Source organism: Leptosomus discolor, chromosome 2 (assembly GCF_034619465.1).
Source record: "Leptosomus discolor isolate bLepDis1 chromosome 2, bLepDis1.hap2, whole genome shotgun sequence".
NCBI classification, from domain to species: Eukaryota; Metazoa; Chordata; class Aves; order Leptosomiformes; family Leptosomidae; genus Leptosomus; species Leptosomus discolor.
In genome coordinates this window covers 66,805,847-66,823,021 of record NC_141392.1, presented here as the reverse complement: position 1 = coordinate 66,823,021, position 17,175 = coordinate 66,805,847, and the positions used below count along the sequence as shown (strand labels likewise).

The following is a 17,175-nucleotide window of genomic DNA, read 5'->3' as shown; positions in this document are numbered from 1 at the left end:
AGCATCTGTGGATCTGAAAGTGCATGTGTGTGTGCCTGGCTGACTGTGTTCTCCCTAAACTCTATTTTTGAAAACACATTGTACTTCTAAATTTTTTTAGGCCTGAAGTGAACTTAAAGAAATATACAGGTTGCCTCAAGGAGATTGAAATTTCACGGACACCATATAATATATTGAGTAGTCCTGATTTTGTTGGTCTAACCAAAGGATGCACACTGGAGGTTAGTCTGGCTTCCGTGTATTTTGGTTTTAATGGGTATAAATGTTTTCTGGTTTCTGATTTTATAGCATATCATATGAAATGTTTAAGGCATATTCAGACACACATAGGGATCTAACCTGAAAATCAGAACAGTTACATTTAAGAGAAAGAAATATAAATGACTCTGATCAACAAGTAGACCAGTTTTCCAGATCCTGACTTTTTGGACAGTATCCCTGGCCAGTTGTGATATCCCTGTCCCTAAAGGCCAGAATTTTCTGAAATGCTTGGCAATGGTCTGGCTTTGTTTCAGATGACTAAAATGGAAATTATTGACATTAATGAGAATAGAATTAGGCACTGACAATATTGCAAAAACCTTGAAGATCTTTGATGCACATAAAATCCAAGGTTTTAAACTTTTTTTTTTAATTGTTATTATAAAATCATTCACTACAGAAAACCTGCAGCACTTTGACAATCACAGTGTATTTTGGGGTAACTGAAACAAAGCCACCTTTAGGACAGGAGTTGTAGAGCACTTGGTACTACGAGCTACCACTGAACTGGAAGGCACTAGAATGTAGTTTATGTTTGTATTATAGGCTGTTATGTATTGTATTGATTTAAAAGCAAAATTCCACTGTATTAACTCAATGGAAAACATTCATATAAAAAACCACTTGTGAGCAGTTATTTTTAATCCAAGAGGATATACCAAAATAAGACTGAAACTTTGCCTTCCTGTAAGATGGGATTCCAGAAATACTCTAATGATGTAAACAGGTAAATTAGTGTTTGCATAACACTTTGAGAAGTAAATTGCTTAGTGTTTATTATTACTTTCCATCTCTTCACACTAGTTATATTTATAGAGTTTATTAATTTAGTTAAGAAATCTTTCTGCTTGTTCATATCCTTGCTTTTAATCCTACTAATGCGCTTTCCTGTCCTCTTCTTCCTACAGAACATTTATACGGTTAGCTTCCCCAAGCCAGGTTTTGTGGAACTGCAGCCTGTCTCCTTTGATATGGGCACAGAAATCAACCTTTCCTTCAGCACTAAGAATGAGTCTGGGATCATCTTGTTTGGCACAAGTGGCACAGTTGTCCCCCCCAGGAGAAAGCGCAGGCACACTGGAAAGAAAGCTGCCCCTCTGAGGAGAAAGCGCAGACAGACAGGACAGGTACGAGGAACTTTGCAAAAGACAAAGAAAACTCAGAATTCTATTGAACCTCTTCCACTTGTTTTGATGCAAGATGCTGTCAGATGTTTATACTTGGGTTAAAATTCAGTGCTTGGGAATAAATTATTTCTAATGTTATCCTTTATCTGATGGAGAATCTTATAGAGGATCAGAATTGGTTTTTTACATTAGAGTAACTGTTTCTCTTAAAGATTTACAGTAAGGCATTCACTGTTTGTTGCTAAACAACAACAGATTTCTTTTTTCTATCATATAGGTGCTTCCATGTTGGTTTGTTAATCAAACCTAAATATTAGAGAATACTGTTCTTCACTCGTTCTGAGGACTTCTTATGCACTATTAATGCTTGGAAACATCTCTCATTCCTGTTCATAAAGACATAAATGAGGATCATTCTGTTTCCCCTGAGACAAAAAAAAAAAATAAAAAAATGCTCCAACCTCTCCTTCTCCCTCATGAAACAGAAATCTGCAGTATAAATCCTTTCTGAAGGAAAGGATAGAGTCAGTCTGTTCAGAGGAAGTACCTGCAGAGTCCAAGTGACTAACTGGTAAAAGTGGGATTGCCATTAGAAATTATTCAAATCTTGACTAATTAAAAACCTCACAGACAGACACACTACAACAGAGATAAACAGAATATTTTGTTCAGGACTTCTGGGAAATGATATTTCATTATTCTCTTTCCTGCCTGTTTTGGTAGAGAGCTCTCGGTGACCTCGAGGAACACACTCCAGAGACAGCACATTATAATAGCTCACCCACATGACATTAAATTCATTTCCCAGCTCTTCAGGTCACAGAAGTGAGCATGACACCCATCGCTATAGTAACTGAAGGTTAGATCCTGAAATCTGCTACAACATGATATTGGTTGCTAGAGTAACTACCAGCGTGTTTTGCCAGCCCTCCAAACACAGAACTCACACTGAGATCAATGCTGTGCAGGGCTTGATGGGTTTAAGACTAGGCCTTGTAACAGCAAAAATCAGAATTGTAGCTTAGAAGTCTCCATCCTTCCCTGCAAATAGGTATGCAGAGGGTTAAATCTTTTGATGAGGCTTTCCAGCGTGGCCTCATTTTACCCGTTCCTCATTACAAAAATACAAGAGAGACTGAACAGAGCAGCAGCAGAACTGAAACTACAGTATCTTGTCTACGGTGAGCAAATTAAAAAGCAGTGTAAGAAAACAAGCATACACACTAATGTAAAACTAAGTGAAATCATTTATTTCCAAATGTAACTTAACCTTCTCATACCTACATATACATTGCAGGCCTATTATGCAGTGTTCCTGAACAGAGGTCGACTAGAAGTGCATATCTCCACTGGGATTCGGGATCCCCACAGAATCACCATCAAACCAGAAGCTGGAGAGTTTCACGATGGCAGAGCACACTCCATCCGGATAGAACGAGCTAAAGGGTAACGAATATCTAGAAGCGCTGCAGGCATACAGCACAACTAATTCAACAAAGTGAATGTACCGATGTCTTTAGCAATCCATGTAAATAGTTCTGCTGAGGCAAAGAAATTGGTGTACTTCTATTCTTATCCAAAAATTTTTAGAAGTTAGTTTCTGACAGTGCTTATTATTCTGCAGAGCTGGGTTTTCATACTTTCCTAGGCTAACAGCCTGTTTCTCCAGAGACCTGCATTTGTCTGAATTGTCATCTTTAACCTTCTGATTCTTGGCAAATGTATTTTATTAATTGAATCCTGGATGAGAAATACTGCTGTGGTGCAGTAAACCACATTTTCAAGACATGTAGAAAAAGACCATTTTTAAAATATATAAACAGCACAGCAGCCTATAGCATTTTTGAGGTGCCATGTGCTAGAGTATATACATTGGGTTATGGTGGTGCCCAACTAAATACAGTAAAACAATGAAGACACGCAGTCCCAGATAAACAGCAGTCATTCTTATTGCTGGAAAGCCATTGCAGAACTTCTCAGACCATGTTGTTTTAAACAGAATTCACTTAAATTCCTTTGCGTATTCTCAGACATTGTAAAAAAAATGCTAATTTCACTTCACTGTTCAGAAAGTGATTAGAAACAGCATTACTGTAGTGTGTAGGACCCAGGCAGTCAGTGTTATTTATGACCTGGAATAGCCCTTGTTCCAAGTAGCGTCTGTTGTGAACATTTGGACATACAAATGTGTACATAGTGTACAGACATTCAGTGGATTAGTGCACTATGCACAGGGTTGTTCTGTTTTGTTTAAAAAATAAGTCAGAAAGAAGATGTGACATGTTACAAAATGTGCTTGTCCAAACACGCTGAACACTAGGCTTCACCCTTTTACTGCCACAACACTGCAGCCTTCTTAAGTTACAATTCCTGTCCGTTTAGTCCCGAGGTGCCCTTCTGTCCTGTCTATAATTTGCTTTGCTTTATCCTTTGTCAGTATAATTTTCTGACTGTATTTCTATTGTATCGTTTTAAAAAATCTTGTAAATAATGCCTTCAAACAACATCTCTCCCCAGCTTCAATGACTACTTCGGGTAAAACTAAATTCTTTGGGAGAAAAAGTTATTTTAGAAATGGATGACTGCATTTTGTGAAACATTTTGTGTCACTGTGACAGAACATGAATATGCAGATGATAATAAGAAGCTCTAAACAATAGTTATTTTATGTAGTGCTATAGCAAGTACAATAGCCTGACCTGTGAAAATACATCAACACACAATTGCTGTACAATGCCATCCAGTGATGATGCTTGTTCAGATGAAACCTCTGTGTTTTCAAAGTAGCTTTGTTACAAAACAAATTGTCTGAACTCTGCAGTTTCTGTAACCTGAAATGGATGTGAAAAGATATAAATTAAGATTAACCCCTCTGCTCATCACAAACTCAAGCTTTATTCAATTAAATATGAGGAACATCTTTCGAAAACTCTTCAGAGAGATAATTGTCCATATAATTATGAAGTATTTGCTTTCTCTTCCAAGGTAATTATAGGTTACTGTTGAAGACTAGTGCACATCATTGTATGGTTCTGCTTGGAGCCAAAAAGTTTACTATGGTAATGGCTGAAGATGGGATGAAATATTGCATGCTGAGGAAAATACTGACAATCAGTAGCCATGGCAAACATGTAGCAGCACAGAGGATAACTCGAGTCTTGACAGTCTGATTTCCCTACACTTCCTCTGAAGGTAGTGAAGTGTCCTCTCTGAGACACTTCACTGAACCTAAATTAGAACAGACTACCTCTGAACTGCCCTCAGAGAAAATTCTCTCCTGTTTCCATTGCTGAACGGTCTGGGGGAAATCCTAGAGATTGTCCCAAAAGTTACGTCTTTTAATACCCACTTCCTCCAACCCTTTGAAAAATTAATCACTTACTCTACAGCTTTCTAGACCAAAGGAATCAATCCAAAACTATGAGGAAACAGGACAATTTGCATGTAGTACAACAGATATCTAATTCAGGTGCTTAACTGACTATTCGGTTCTGTCTAGGACTTGTGTAAATAACAAAGCCAAGCTTTCTACATATGAAAACTGGATTCTCTTCAATAAACATTTTCAGTATTCAGTTGGCAACATTTGTAATTATTGCTAAGGAAGAATATTGGAGTTCAATATAATTTTGCAGTTGAAAAAAGAGAGGTTATTTGCCAGAAACTGATTATTTCTGATATGTTGTAAGGATGCTCAGTAATTTTGAAAAATCAAGCAACTTACTTATAGATTCCCAGCCTAATTGTACTCAAAGATGCTTGAATAATTAGGTCCTGATGTTTAGCATGACTGTAACATATTTGAAATAAAAACTGCACTTCGTAAATCACATCAGAGTTTACCGGAGACAAATAGAGGGGTTTTGGTGGTCTTGATTGTCTCCTGGCTAATTTCTATCAAATATAGTCTAACAACATAAAGAAATTATGTCAACTAGTGTTTAACATTCACCTTCAAAAATACTGAAGTTCTTATCCAACCTTTGCAACTCAGCTCACCTTGAGCTGGATTTGTTCAGAAGTTGGAGATTTTCTGTTTCATCAATGGTTAATTGTCCCAAAGACAGCAGTTAAATTTTTGACTCTTGTTGCTATACCTTGTTATATATGTTACCCATCAAAATAATCCACTGTCCTCTATTCCACAGCCCTTAAATTAATGCTGCTTTCCCAGCATACACAAAGTATGACTTGGCAAACTATTTTTTCACTTTCTGTCCCCTTTACCATGTTTTCCTGTAAATGTGGTACAAACCCACAACATTTGCGTCTCGGTAGCTTTGACAGGCAAGAGCATTCAGCCTTTCTTTCATATTTGGATTCTTGCTCCTACCAGAATAATGCCCTTCACCATACTTACCCCTTTCCTCTTTGCTCTTTTTTCACTTGGCTTGGTCAGTGAGTGGTGCTGTGCTTCAGAGGCTTCTACCTTTCTCTGTTCAGCCTTAACAGTATCTTCCACGGGACTGCTTTGTCTTTAACTTGTAGCATGTGCATTACCCATAAGAATGAATTACAGCACTTGCATCAGTATATGGTGAACAATCAGCAATTTTCCTGCTCTGCTGCCTCCCCCAGAAAAAAAGCTACCAGATCTTTTAAAAAGTGTACAGTATTTATCTGCGGTTGGTTCTGCAATCAGAGCAGTCTGTAGCAGCGTTTGTCACCCAGCAAGAAGGTAATAACTTGTACAAACCAGGAAATAGGGTGCCCAAACAAAATGTGACCCCACACTGTTCCCATACTGCGGAGCACTAGAAGATTGCATCTACCATCACAGTAGAGCGGGCTTGGCCCTTACCATGTCAGTGTTGCTACACTACAAACCACTGCTTCCTGTTCAACCAGTGACTGATATTGTCACCTCTTCGCAGCACAGCTTTGCCAAGCTCTGTCAGAGAACTCCCATGGAAGCACAGCAGTAGCTGGAAGCCTTGAGTGGTTAATATGCATTTAATGTGAGCTGCTAATGACATAATTTGAGTTGCTCAGTGTTATAGCTGGTGTAGGAGTAAATGGGGCCTGCAAAGTGGTGATTTCAATACAAGCAATAGCCATAGTAAAATATATATCTCTTTGCTTTCAAATCTTTTTCACAGGATGTTCACTGTTCAAGTAGATGAAGACAAAGGCCAGACTCAGAGATTGCCAACAGACCAGCCCATTTCTGTTAAGAAACTCTTCGTGGGGGGTACTTCTTCTCAGTTTCAGACTGCACCTATCAGAAACATACCACCATTTGAGGGCTGTATATGGAATCTTGTCATTAATGCCACGTAAGTTTCACTGACGCCAACAAATGTCCAGTTAATGAGGTCTGGTTAACTACCTTGGCTGCCAAAAAAACTTCATTGTTGCAAGGAATCATACTAACAGCAAATTGTAGAATATGATCTGTTTTCTTGACATGCCCTTCCTTTTTTTGTCTACAATATACACTCCATAGGCTATGCAATTAATGAACTATTTTACAGACAAGCCAACACCTATCTATTCATCCATAAAATCAGAGAAGTTCAACAATGACGCTGCAGTAAGACTTGCCTCAGTGATAGGTATTTATGGTGTACTGTACCACTTTATTTTAACTAAGGTTGATTTCCAAGAGCACACAAATTCTGAGAACCACCATGGGAATTAATTTGCTTTGTGGAAAGTGCATGCTGCAGTAGTCTGGAAGGAACATTCAAGCAAAAAGAAAGGGAACAGTCAATAAAGTAAAACCTTTATAGAAAGTTCCAATCTAAATCTTTCACATAACTGAAGTACCTAAATTAGGATCTCATCACCCCACACTCCATTAATGTACTTCAGAGAGAAGGAGTTCTCAGCAATGTGATTCAGCTTACCTAGGCTGGTAAAGCTTGCCAGAGAGGATGCCTGTCTCTGCACTGACTGTAGGAACGAAAGCCAATGGTAACTATCACCTCTAATTTAAATGTCCCACTTAGTACCTAAAACAGAAGGGATGAATCCTGGCTCTTGTGTCCTGTGAAGCAGAATTACACTGCAGCATATAGCTATTCTTTATAAATGGATAGTAAAAAGGCGGAAAATTTAATAACGGACATCAATTTCTTTGTGTATTCTCAGCCCCATGGACTTTGCTCAACCCGTGTCCTTTGAAAATGCAGATATTGGCCGATGTCCCTCTCTAGAACCAGAGGTTAGGCCACCTGAGGATGAAGATAAACCAATCCACACAACAGTCCTGATCCAACCTGAACCAGATATTAATGGAGAGAAAGAAAGGGTGCCTCCTGCTTCCCCTCCTCCTCCAACACCGTCTCTATCTCCAGCACTTGTAAGTGTAGATCACTTCACTCAGGTAAAGTTTGAAAAGTTTCTTTTTCCAGGTAAAATTGGACAATTAGCCATCAAGAATAATGAAGTAATGTGCTACAAAAATAGTAACAATTCAGCATGATATTGTAAAGGGAACACCTTGTTGCAGGTCAGTAAAACCTGTGGATAATGGAAAACTGGTTGATGTCATTTGCTTGGATTATCACAAGAGTAATTCAAAGAATGATATAGCAGTAGAATTCCCTTCGGCTTGCATGCTTAGCCCTAAACCCTTGCACTTCAGGATGTAAGCCAAGCAATATCTGATCAGGGTTGGAAGGGAAGCTTTCCTATGGGAAATCCATGTCATTATGATATCTCTTGTGCTGTTCTCTGAAGCACATGATAACAGCCGTGTCAGTGACAGGATGAAGAAACAGGTAAACCAGAAAGGTCTGTTTGATATGGCAGTTCCTCCACTGCTATTTTACAACTTTAGTCAGGAGACTTACGAACTTAAGAACTGAAACCCCAGTCACTGCTAAATTGAGCTCAGCTGCTGTTGCCAGAAATCTTAAATACCTGAATAGCGGCAAGCAGCCTTATACAACAAAATTTAAGAAGAAACTTCTTCTGTCACAAGTGTAGCAGTTTGACAAGTTGATGCAACATAAAGATATGTTTAGATATCTGAATATTAAAATTAATAATTTATCCACTGGAAGATATTCTTGAGGGGCAAAGCCTTTGCATTTTGTTACAACTGCCTACAACCCATGGGTTTATGCAGGTTATAATTCAGTATGGGTAAGGTTTTCAAGTGTGAAAAGACTGCACGTTTCCCAGTTAGGAGCCCATTTACACTACCATAATAAGAGAGTTTTGAGAAGTTAACAACTGTAGTATTTAAATTCCCTTTTTATATGTACCAAATACAAAAGAGTCAGTTTCTCTGTTCAGTTGACAGTTTCTCCCAGATTGGCTTCGTAAGATCTTCTAACCATTTTGGGAGGCTCTCCCACACTAGGTCAGGTTTAATCTTCATTCCCATATTGCACTTTCTTACTGACATAACATTACGGAACACTGAGTTTGTTTGGATTGGATTTTTCTGCGTGACTCAGAAATTAAGATTATCATTTAATTGCATGAAGACCAAAAAAAAAAAAAAAAAAAAAATCAACTAAAGAATTGTGATTTTCCGTAAGTTGGCTGTAAGTCTATCAGTCAGAGACAAAGTAACAGGAATTCATTGCTGCAGTCACCCCGTGTTACCTGATGTGTTTTCAGAATTTGTATCTGGTTTTCCTTGGACATAGGTAGGATTTCTAACAATGTTTTCCTACCAAAAAGGGTACAAAAATTGGGCCAAACCTCCTAAGTCGTTAAGATTAATTTTATATTTGAGATTCATAGCCACCTTCATTGGCCAGGTGCATATGGCACAGCTTTATCTAGGACTTCTCAGGCACTGCTGAAAGATGCGGCCATCTGTGTCCCTGGAAATGGGAGCCTAGGGTTCAAGACAGACAAGCTCCATCTTAGTTATTACCCTGCCCCGTGCCCCAGAGTTATGTGTGTTGGCCTTTTAATTCTCTAGGGCAGCATTTTTGATTCGTTCCCACAAGGTGGAGTAGTTGTAACACGAGGGATCCGATGCATTGTTTGGAGTTGAAAGTAAGCAAGTTTGCAGTAAAGTAGGGCTGCCATAGAAAGATAAGGAACCAGTCAACAAGATAACAAGGGTTATCTAGTTTAATGTTCACTGTTGTGGAAGACTGCAGTCATATTATCCATTGATCAAGCATTATAAACAAAATAAAAAATCCACTGAAGCACATGAGAAAGTGCACACTTTCTAAGACACTAAACACTAACTTTTAAATAGCAAAATTGAGAGGTATAGATCTACTCATTAATACCAGAAACTAGTCTCATTGTAAATAGGTGAGTTTTGTATTATCACATATCCAGAGCCAGAACTTGAAACAGGAGTTCAAAATAAAAATATAAATAAAACACCATTACTCCACTTTCTCTCTTGGGAAAAATGAAACCATTTTAGTATTCTGAAGACTTGAAAGTATTGTAAGGCAAGCTCTTGGATAGTTTTTACATTCATCTAAGTAAGTTCTCCAAAGTATTTTTCTGGGGAATGTTGCAGCAAAATAACTAACTACAGTCTGATAATGAGACAGCACTCACATGACAGTTATACTATAGGTCAGTATAGAAGGTCTGTATATGGAAAACATACAGAAGAAAAAAAATTATTTCCACACAGTAGGCCTAAATAAGTTATCTGTTCTACTTAAGTCCTTTTAGGACCTTTTTTATCCCTATTATCCATCTGCATGTAAAAGGGGAGGGGAGTTCAATCCGAGATGAAAAAATCCCTACCCTCTACTAAAGGCAAGACAAGATCTAGTAGGACAGTTGGGAAATACACTGGTCACCAGTCTGCTGCTGCTGCTTGCTACGGATGCCAAAATGTTTCTCAACATTGGGTAACTGCTGCTTCTGCCTCATGTTATTCACTGCTTCTCAGGATTCGCTTGCCACTGAAATGAAGAGCGCCAGCATTACTTCTGCATTTGCCTCCATGACGGTATTTTCCACGATTTCTCCATGCATTACTTCATTGTTTTATTAACACTATTCAATGAACTGTGGAGACTGCTTCAGCAGTGCTCCCTTTTCCCCCTAATTACTTTCTTTTAATTGCTAATACAGCATTGTTTGTAGAGAATGTGTGACAGTTCACTAGTGAGCTTTTCTGTTCTTCATTTCCGCTGTGGTACACACCGAGCTTCTTGACTTACCAGTCAAGTCCTTGACATCTGACAAGACTGAAGTAAAGTGCAGCTAGGAGTTCAGTCTTGAGGTTTTCGGGTAATATGGGATTATTATTAAGCAGACAGGTTTGAACTCAGGACACCTTAAGGCCATTACTGAAAAAACAAAGCTGGGATATTTTAATAGAGGCTGATGATCCATGCTTAGTTCACAGTCATGTGAAGGCTGTAAAACTGGCTGTCCTTAGATAAAGTGGAAGCAGACACAGGCTTCTAAATAAAACCTGTAAGTTGTTTAAGCATGCCCTACTGATTTTGTTTCCTTTTACTGACATTCCCACATCAACCTAATGAATGTTCACTATTGTCAATCAGTATTTAATCAGTAAATAATTGGTGTATGCTTGCTGTGGTTCCAACCATCACAGTGTGTTTGGCACTCTCCCCCCACTCCTTGCCCTTTCTTACACTCCTCCTGCTGGGATGAAGAAAATTGCAGTGTTTGCTGATGCTGCGGAGCAGCTAAAGTGTCAGGGCCAGGCCCTTTACTAACATATACCAGCCTAGGATTGAATTTACTGTCAGAATATGTCCTTTTACGACGTAATATATAAAACTGTGCCACAGAAAAGTGTGTGATAGTTTATTTTCCAATTCTTTCCTGTTGTTCCAGCACCGATAGTTAGTCCCTATCTTCAAATTTTAATAACCCCAAATGCTATTAAAAGTATTATATACACTGTATTATTATTAATATAGTTGTTAAACTTCTAGATAAACCTATAAAGCTTAGAATAATTAGAAACTTTACCCAGCATTATGGGATTTTTTTTTTCTATTTGATGATCACAGGAAGACTGCCATCACACATTCATAACTTTGTCGGTCCTGCTGAATTTTCCCTGTTTATTCCCTCCATGGCACATTGATGTGTATTTGTCATGATGCATGGTGTTCTACTCTGTCATATTCAAACCAGAGCATTCATTGTGGAAAACTAATTTTTAGCTGTGCTCGTACTGTTGTGAAGATTTTTATGACATGTGAAAGCAAAAAATATAACAGTACTGAAAAACTGGGTGAGAGGGGGAAAGAAATTTCCTCTTTGTGGCTGAAATCTCAGTGCTTGATGAGTCATTCATGACATTTTCAAAATGTTTCACAGAAAGAGCTCTTTGTCAGCAAAGCACTGCACCTTGTGCTTTGCAGGTCCCTGCTGTGTCAGGGCTCAAGTAAGAGACTGTTGCCAATCCAAAATTATATCAGCCACAGTGCTTGAAAACAGAGCTGGCAGCTATCAAAGTTTGTTTTTTTCCCCAGTGGTATTGTCCTGATACTGTGTTGTGTTAGATCCTTTGAGTAGTTTCTTCATAATACTCTCAGTGGGAGGCAAAAGCTAGACCTAAGTAGGAGCTGGTAATTACCATGGTCTCCCATTGCCCCAGGCACCCCTATACAAGAGCTTTAGGGCCAGAGATTAAAAGACCTGGTGAAATTAAAAAGAGGAAATTATACTGGGCAGAAGATATTTTACCTTCCATTGTTGCACCACTTTAAGATTAATAGAAGTGGAACAGACAGGGAGGGGTTTCTTTCTTTACCCCCTGGGTGATGTGTCTACATCAGACAGCTCAGGGAGTTTAACAGTTGTACTTCTATCCATCAGGTATTTGGCTTCTTTTATTGTTTGGGGGGGAGCTTTCAACAGCACCAGGGGAAACAACAGCAGAAAAAACAAAGAATACAATTGTAGAACAATATAAAGAAGTAAAATGTAGGAATCGTTGACAGGTATAGGATCTGATACTACTTTTAACTCATTATTTTTAAGGTGACTAGTTTTCAATTTGACAGCAATGCATCCCTTTAAAAGTTAAGTCTTGCTTCATTTCTGTAAGAGGGCATCCTACCGTGTAAAACTCAGTTATGTGAGCTAAGAGTACAGTGAACTGCCTGGAAATCACTTAAGACTCTTGTAAATGTCCACTGGTGGAATGAAAGCAGCAATGTTCATATATTACTTTTATTTGCTCTTACAGCTAGCTTAATGAGCTCTGCTTTTACACCAAGTTCCTGTCATACTGGTTTATAACTTTAGCTGGTGTGATGAGACATCCACATACTGGAAAACTGCAGGGCCAGTGTCTAGACTAGGTGGAATATTTTCAGTCCTGAGCAGCTGGAAGACTTCCAGCATGTTCACAGCTGAGATAGATAGATACAAAACATGGAAGTTTGTATGATTGCTGTATATTTTGCAGGGTGCCTGTGCTGCTGACACAGAACCGGCCATTTTGGAAGGTGGCAAGCAATTCGGTCTTTCAAGGAACAGCCACATTGCAGTTGCATTTGATGACACCAAAGTGAAAAACAGGTATACAGTTTATTTTATCAACGAGTTTTGATGGAATAGTGTCAAAATAAAATGCCCCTTCTAATATTCTCAGAAGCATCTCCCAAAATTATGGTCATAATCTGAAAAAGATCACATCCCATGGCTACTTCATTTCCTTAAGAAAACCTAAAAAACATTAAAGCATACTCTGCTCTGGTGAGAGCCCACCTGCAGTACTGCATTCAGCTCTGGGGACCCCAGCATAAAAAGGACACAGAGCTGCTCGACAAAGTCCAGAGGAGGGCCATGACGATGGTCAGGGAGCTGGAGCACCTCTCCTATGAGGACAGGCTGAGAGAGATGGGGTTGTTCAGCCTGGAGAAGAGGAAATTCTGGGGAGACCTTATAGTGGCCTTCCAGTACTTCAAGGGGGCCTACAGGAAAGGTGGGGAGGGACCCTTGATTCAGGGAGTGTGGTGATAGGACGAGGGGTAACAGTTTCAAACTGAAAGAGGGAGATTTAGATTAGTGTAAGGAAGTTGTTCTTCACTGTGAGGGTGGTGAGACACTGTCACGGATTGCCCAGAGAAGCTGTGGCTGCCCCTTCCCTGGCAGTGTTCAAGGCCAAGTTGGATGGGGCTTTGAGCAACCTGGTCTGGTGGGAGGTGTCCCTGCTCATGGCAGGGGGGTAGGAATGGGACGATCTTTGAAGTCACTTCCAACCCAAACCATTCTATGATTCTGCGATTCTATGAAATCAAAGCGATGAAGTACCTAAGTAGCTCTCACAAAAAGTTTACCTCTTTGTTTGTAAAGGTTTGGGCACACACAGATCCCAAACTGATTTGCAGAAAAACAAACAGAAGAATGGAACCAGGTCATGCAACTGAGTTCATAGGTTGCTTTTTCGGAAGAAATTTTCTTGCTTCAGTAACCTGATAATTTCTTGTAATAAGCAAACCTTTTTTCCCCTTTACTCTGATTGTTAAGGTCAAACTTGCACAGTAAACAGGCAAAATTACATTGTCCTCCCAAAGTATAACAACGTATACATTTATATGTGATATGCAAAGGAATTCCAAGAGCTACTTATAAAAATGGAGCTGTTTTCAATAGATTTGTGAAGTTATAGCTTGTTGTTCATTTTTTCTCTGAAGACACATGTTCATTAACAAATGTGTCATGTCACACCACTAAACATTTTTGCTGCCTTATAGTTGCTAGTCCATCAGCCTCAGACTTATTTTTACCTATAAAGAAGCTGTACTGCGTATTGTAACATATGCTAATTTTAGAAAACTAGGAATATAATTAGAATAAATATGTAATTCTACAGTCCTTGCCTATCTTCTTTTCAAATAAGAATCCTGGCCTGATCATTTTCACATTTATATTGTCAACTACTTTCAGGTACTGACTTTGCAGCTCAGCTTGGGCTAGGTTAGTGATGTGCTACCAGTACAACCTTAGCTTCTGGATAATCTAAATCATTTTTTTTCCCAGGTTCTTTGCTGTAGGGAAGGTTTTCAGCATGACCGTTCTGTCCAAGGTGTCAGCAGACCTCCTCAGACACACCCCCACTTTCTGTTGGGAGAAATCAGATTAAATGTTTTATATCCTAGTTGTAAACTCTTCTCTCTGCATCTTTAAAAGTTTTGCAACCTGTCTTCAATACAACTCATTAGAAACTCAATATTCCAGCTCACTTCTCTTTATGAGCATTATGTGTGTGGACGACTGATAACACTGCTGGAATTTTACAAACACTGGGATTTTCTAGCAACTACAGCTGCAGCTGAGAATTATATCTCAAAATTCTGTGCCAAGGTTGCACTTTTGTATTTCCACAGCAAAGGGACTAATGAACACTCACATGTCAGGGATCAGATGTATGTGAAATGCAATTCACATATAACCAAATTATTTCTCTTAAACTGATGGACTAGTAAAATGGGCCACTAACTGTAAAGTTCATTTAGAGGAACACAAAAAGGTAAAGCAGATAAATTTGTCTACTGTCTGACTCCTAATATCTTTTCCTTTGTTTGATTTCCAGACTTACAATTGAATTTGAAGTCCGAACAACAGCTGATTCTGGCTTGCTGTTTTATATGGCCCGCATCAACCATGCTGATTTTGCTACAGTTCAGATAAAGAATGGACTGCCTTACTTCAGCTATGATCTGGGGAGTGGAGACACCAACACAATGACTTCCAACAAAATAAATGATGGCCAGTGGCACAAGGTATAATAGTCTCTAATGCTAAATTATTCTTTGTAATGCTAAAAGCGAGCTTTGTTTTGCCTTAAGATATTTGCAAAATGTAGGCTATACAAGCTTAACTTTACAACTAGGATTTTCCGTTGTCTGCAGAATTTGTGCTTTCAGATTCACCATTAATTACACAGTAGATATTCCAAAAAATAAAAAAAGTTAGTGCTGGTCTTTGAAATTTCTGGAAATTTCTGGAACACATTTCTGGAAATAGTTAGAATATGTCCCATGTATGGTAAGGAACTGCAGAAAATGTTCCTTTCTGCCTAACAGGGCTCAGGTGAGTATCAGCTCATGATGATGGAATACATCATTAAAGCCAGTTGTTTCTATGTTAATAATGTCATTGTTCAGCCATAATGCTAAGAAGTAACACTTAAGTAAATCTTCCCTGCACTATTGAATCAATTCATTAGGGAATAAATAAGATATTCACGGATGTATTTGGCAGCTCCTTCTGTGACTTTGTAAGAGGAAGCATTTATATCCAATGCCTGTGACATCTGGATGGCAAGGGAAGGAATAATATCACAACCATGAAGTTTTGTATTTACTGGGCCAAGGACAACAGACACATAGTATGTTCCTTAGATAACATGTTTGAAGGCACCAATAAAGACAGAGGAGAAAAGAATACATGTAACTGTGTATTCAAGTTATATACTATAAGACACATTAAATTTTGGACAGATATTTGCAAAGTCATCATCCGTATCTCTATCACCAAATGAGAAAAAAAAATCTAACTGCATTTTCTGTTATGCTTGAATTGACCTTACAAAACCTTCTTTGCAGTCATCCATAGTGCCTCTCTGCTTCATTCCTACCCTGTTCTGCAGGAATTTTATTTTCACAGGATTTTTATTCATGAACTTTTTGATGGTAGCAAATACTCTATAGCAAGGTTTTTCATGAGGGGAAAAAATAAAGTTGTAGTCATTATTTGTCTGGTTTATATAATGCCTAGGAGCACTGGCAGTAGACCAGGGCCCCTTTCTGCTAGACCCTTTATAAATACAGAAGAGATGTGTTTTGCTCTTTTAGCCGTTTTCTCTATATTCTAAGAGAACTAACTGGAGCATATATTCTTAATGGAAGATTGTGCTCTTTGGGCATGCAGCTTGGCAGTCTGTGAGAGAGGAGCCCTTGTTGTAGATCCCTTTTTTTGTAGGAAAGAATGAAGACAAAATCCAAAGTCACAGTTCCCAAAAAGCACAAGAAAGTCCTTTTTTTTGGGTTTTTTTTTTTTTGGGTGGCAGGAAAGCAACCTCTTTAAGAAAAGACCACAGGCTGCTTCTTAAATAATCCTTTTAGTGATAACCTTTTCTCCACTTGAATTGGTTTAGTTTAAAACATCACCATCAGGCCTACAGAAGACATACCATGCTGCTGCTTTCTCTTTAGGTTTTTTGTAAGACTGTCTGTTCCCAGTTCTCCTTCACTAAATTCTCCTTCTGCCCAAGGCATAACTGTCCATCTCAAATTTACAGTTGTCTGTAAACACCAAGTTCATAGAATCATAGAATCGTTTGGGTTGGAAGGGGCCTTTAAAGGTCATCTAGTCCAACCCCCCTGCAGTGAGCAGGGACATCTTCAACTGGATCAGGTTACTCAGAGCCCCATCCAACCTCACCTTGAATGTTTACAGTGATTTGGCTTCTACCACCTCTCTGGGCAGCCTGACCCAGTGTTTTAGTCCCTCAACTTCAGGCCACCCCTTGTCAGTGTTCAGTCTTTCCCGTTACATGACAGATGTGCTGCCACACTGAAGCAGAAGCAGCCATGTTAAAGAAAAGCCAAAGAAAAATCCTGTTCCTCTCTCTTTGCTACTCTGGTGACCTAACTACCGTGCTGTTTAGAAATCTTGCATTGTTTAGAAATGTTACATTTTACATTTATCCCTTTATTGTACAGAACCATTATTATACTGATTTGTAGAGCTTTCAGTGTAAACCTTTGGAAAGTAATTGGCCTATGGTTGTTGAGGTAGAATTTCCTGAACTCTTCAACAATTGCTCTTCCTCCATATGATTCACAGCCCATTTGTCTGAACAGAAGCCATAATACCAACAGAACGTATTTGGTATTATATTTAC

At 38.8% G+C, this 17,175-nt stretch overlaps 1 protein-coding gene across 1 annotated transcript in view; it reads left to right on the top strand.

Moving 5' to 3' along the window:
* LAMA2 (laminin subunit alpha 2) overlaps positions 1 to 17,175 on the top strand; it is a 284,721-nt gene that overhangs the window by 259,303 nt on the left and 8,243 nt on the right. Inside the window, exons 54-61 of the mRNA XM_086460446.1 lie at positions 101 to 221; positions 1,170 to 1,388; positions 2,686 to 2,834; positions 6,488 to 6,664; positions 7,482 to 7,692; positions 10,222 to 10,281; positions 12,730 to 12,842; positions 14,860 to 15,049. Of these exons, the coding sequence (XP_086316572.1) occupies positions 101 to 221; positions 1,170 to 1,388; positions 2,686 to 2,834; positions 6,488 to 6,664; positions 7,482 to 7,692; positions 10,222 to 10,281; positions 12,730 to 12,842; positions 14,860 to 15,049 (1,240 nt within the window). The remainder of the gene's footprint in view (positions 1 to 100; positions 222 to 1,169; positions 1,389 to 2,685; positions 2,835 to 6,487; positions 6,665 to 7,481; positions 7,693 to 10,221; positions 10,282 to 12,729; positions 12,843 to 14,859; positions 15,050 to 17,175) is intronic.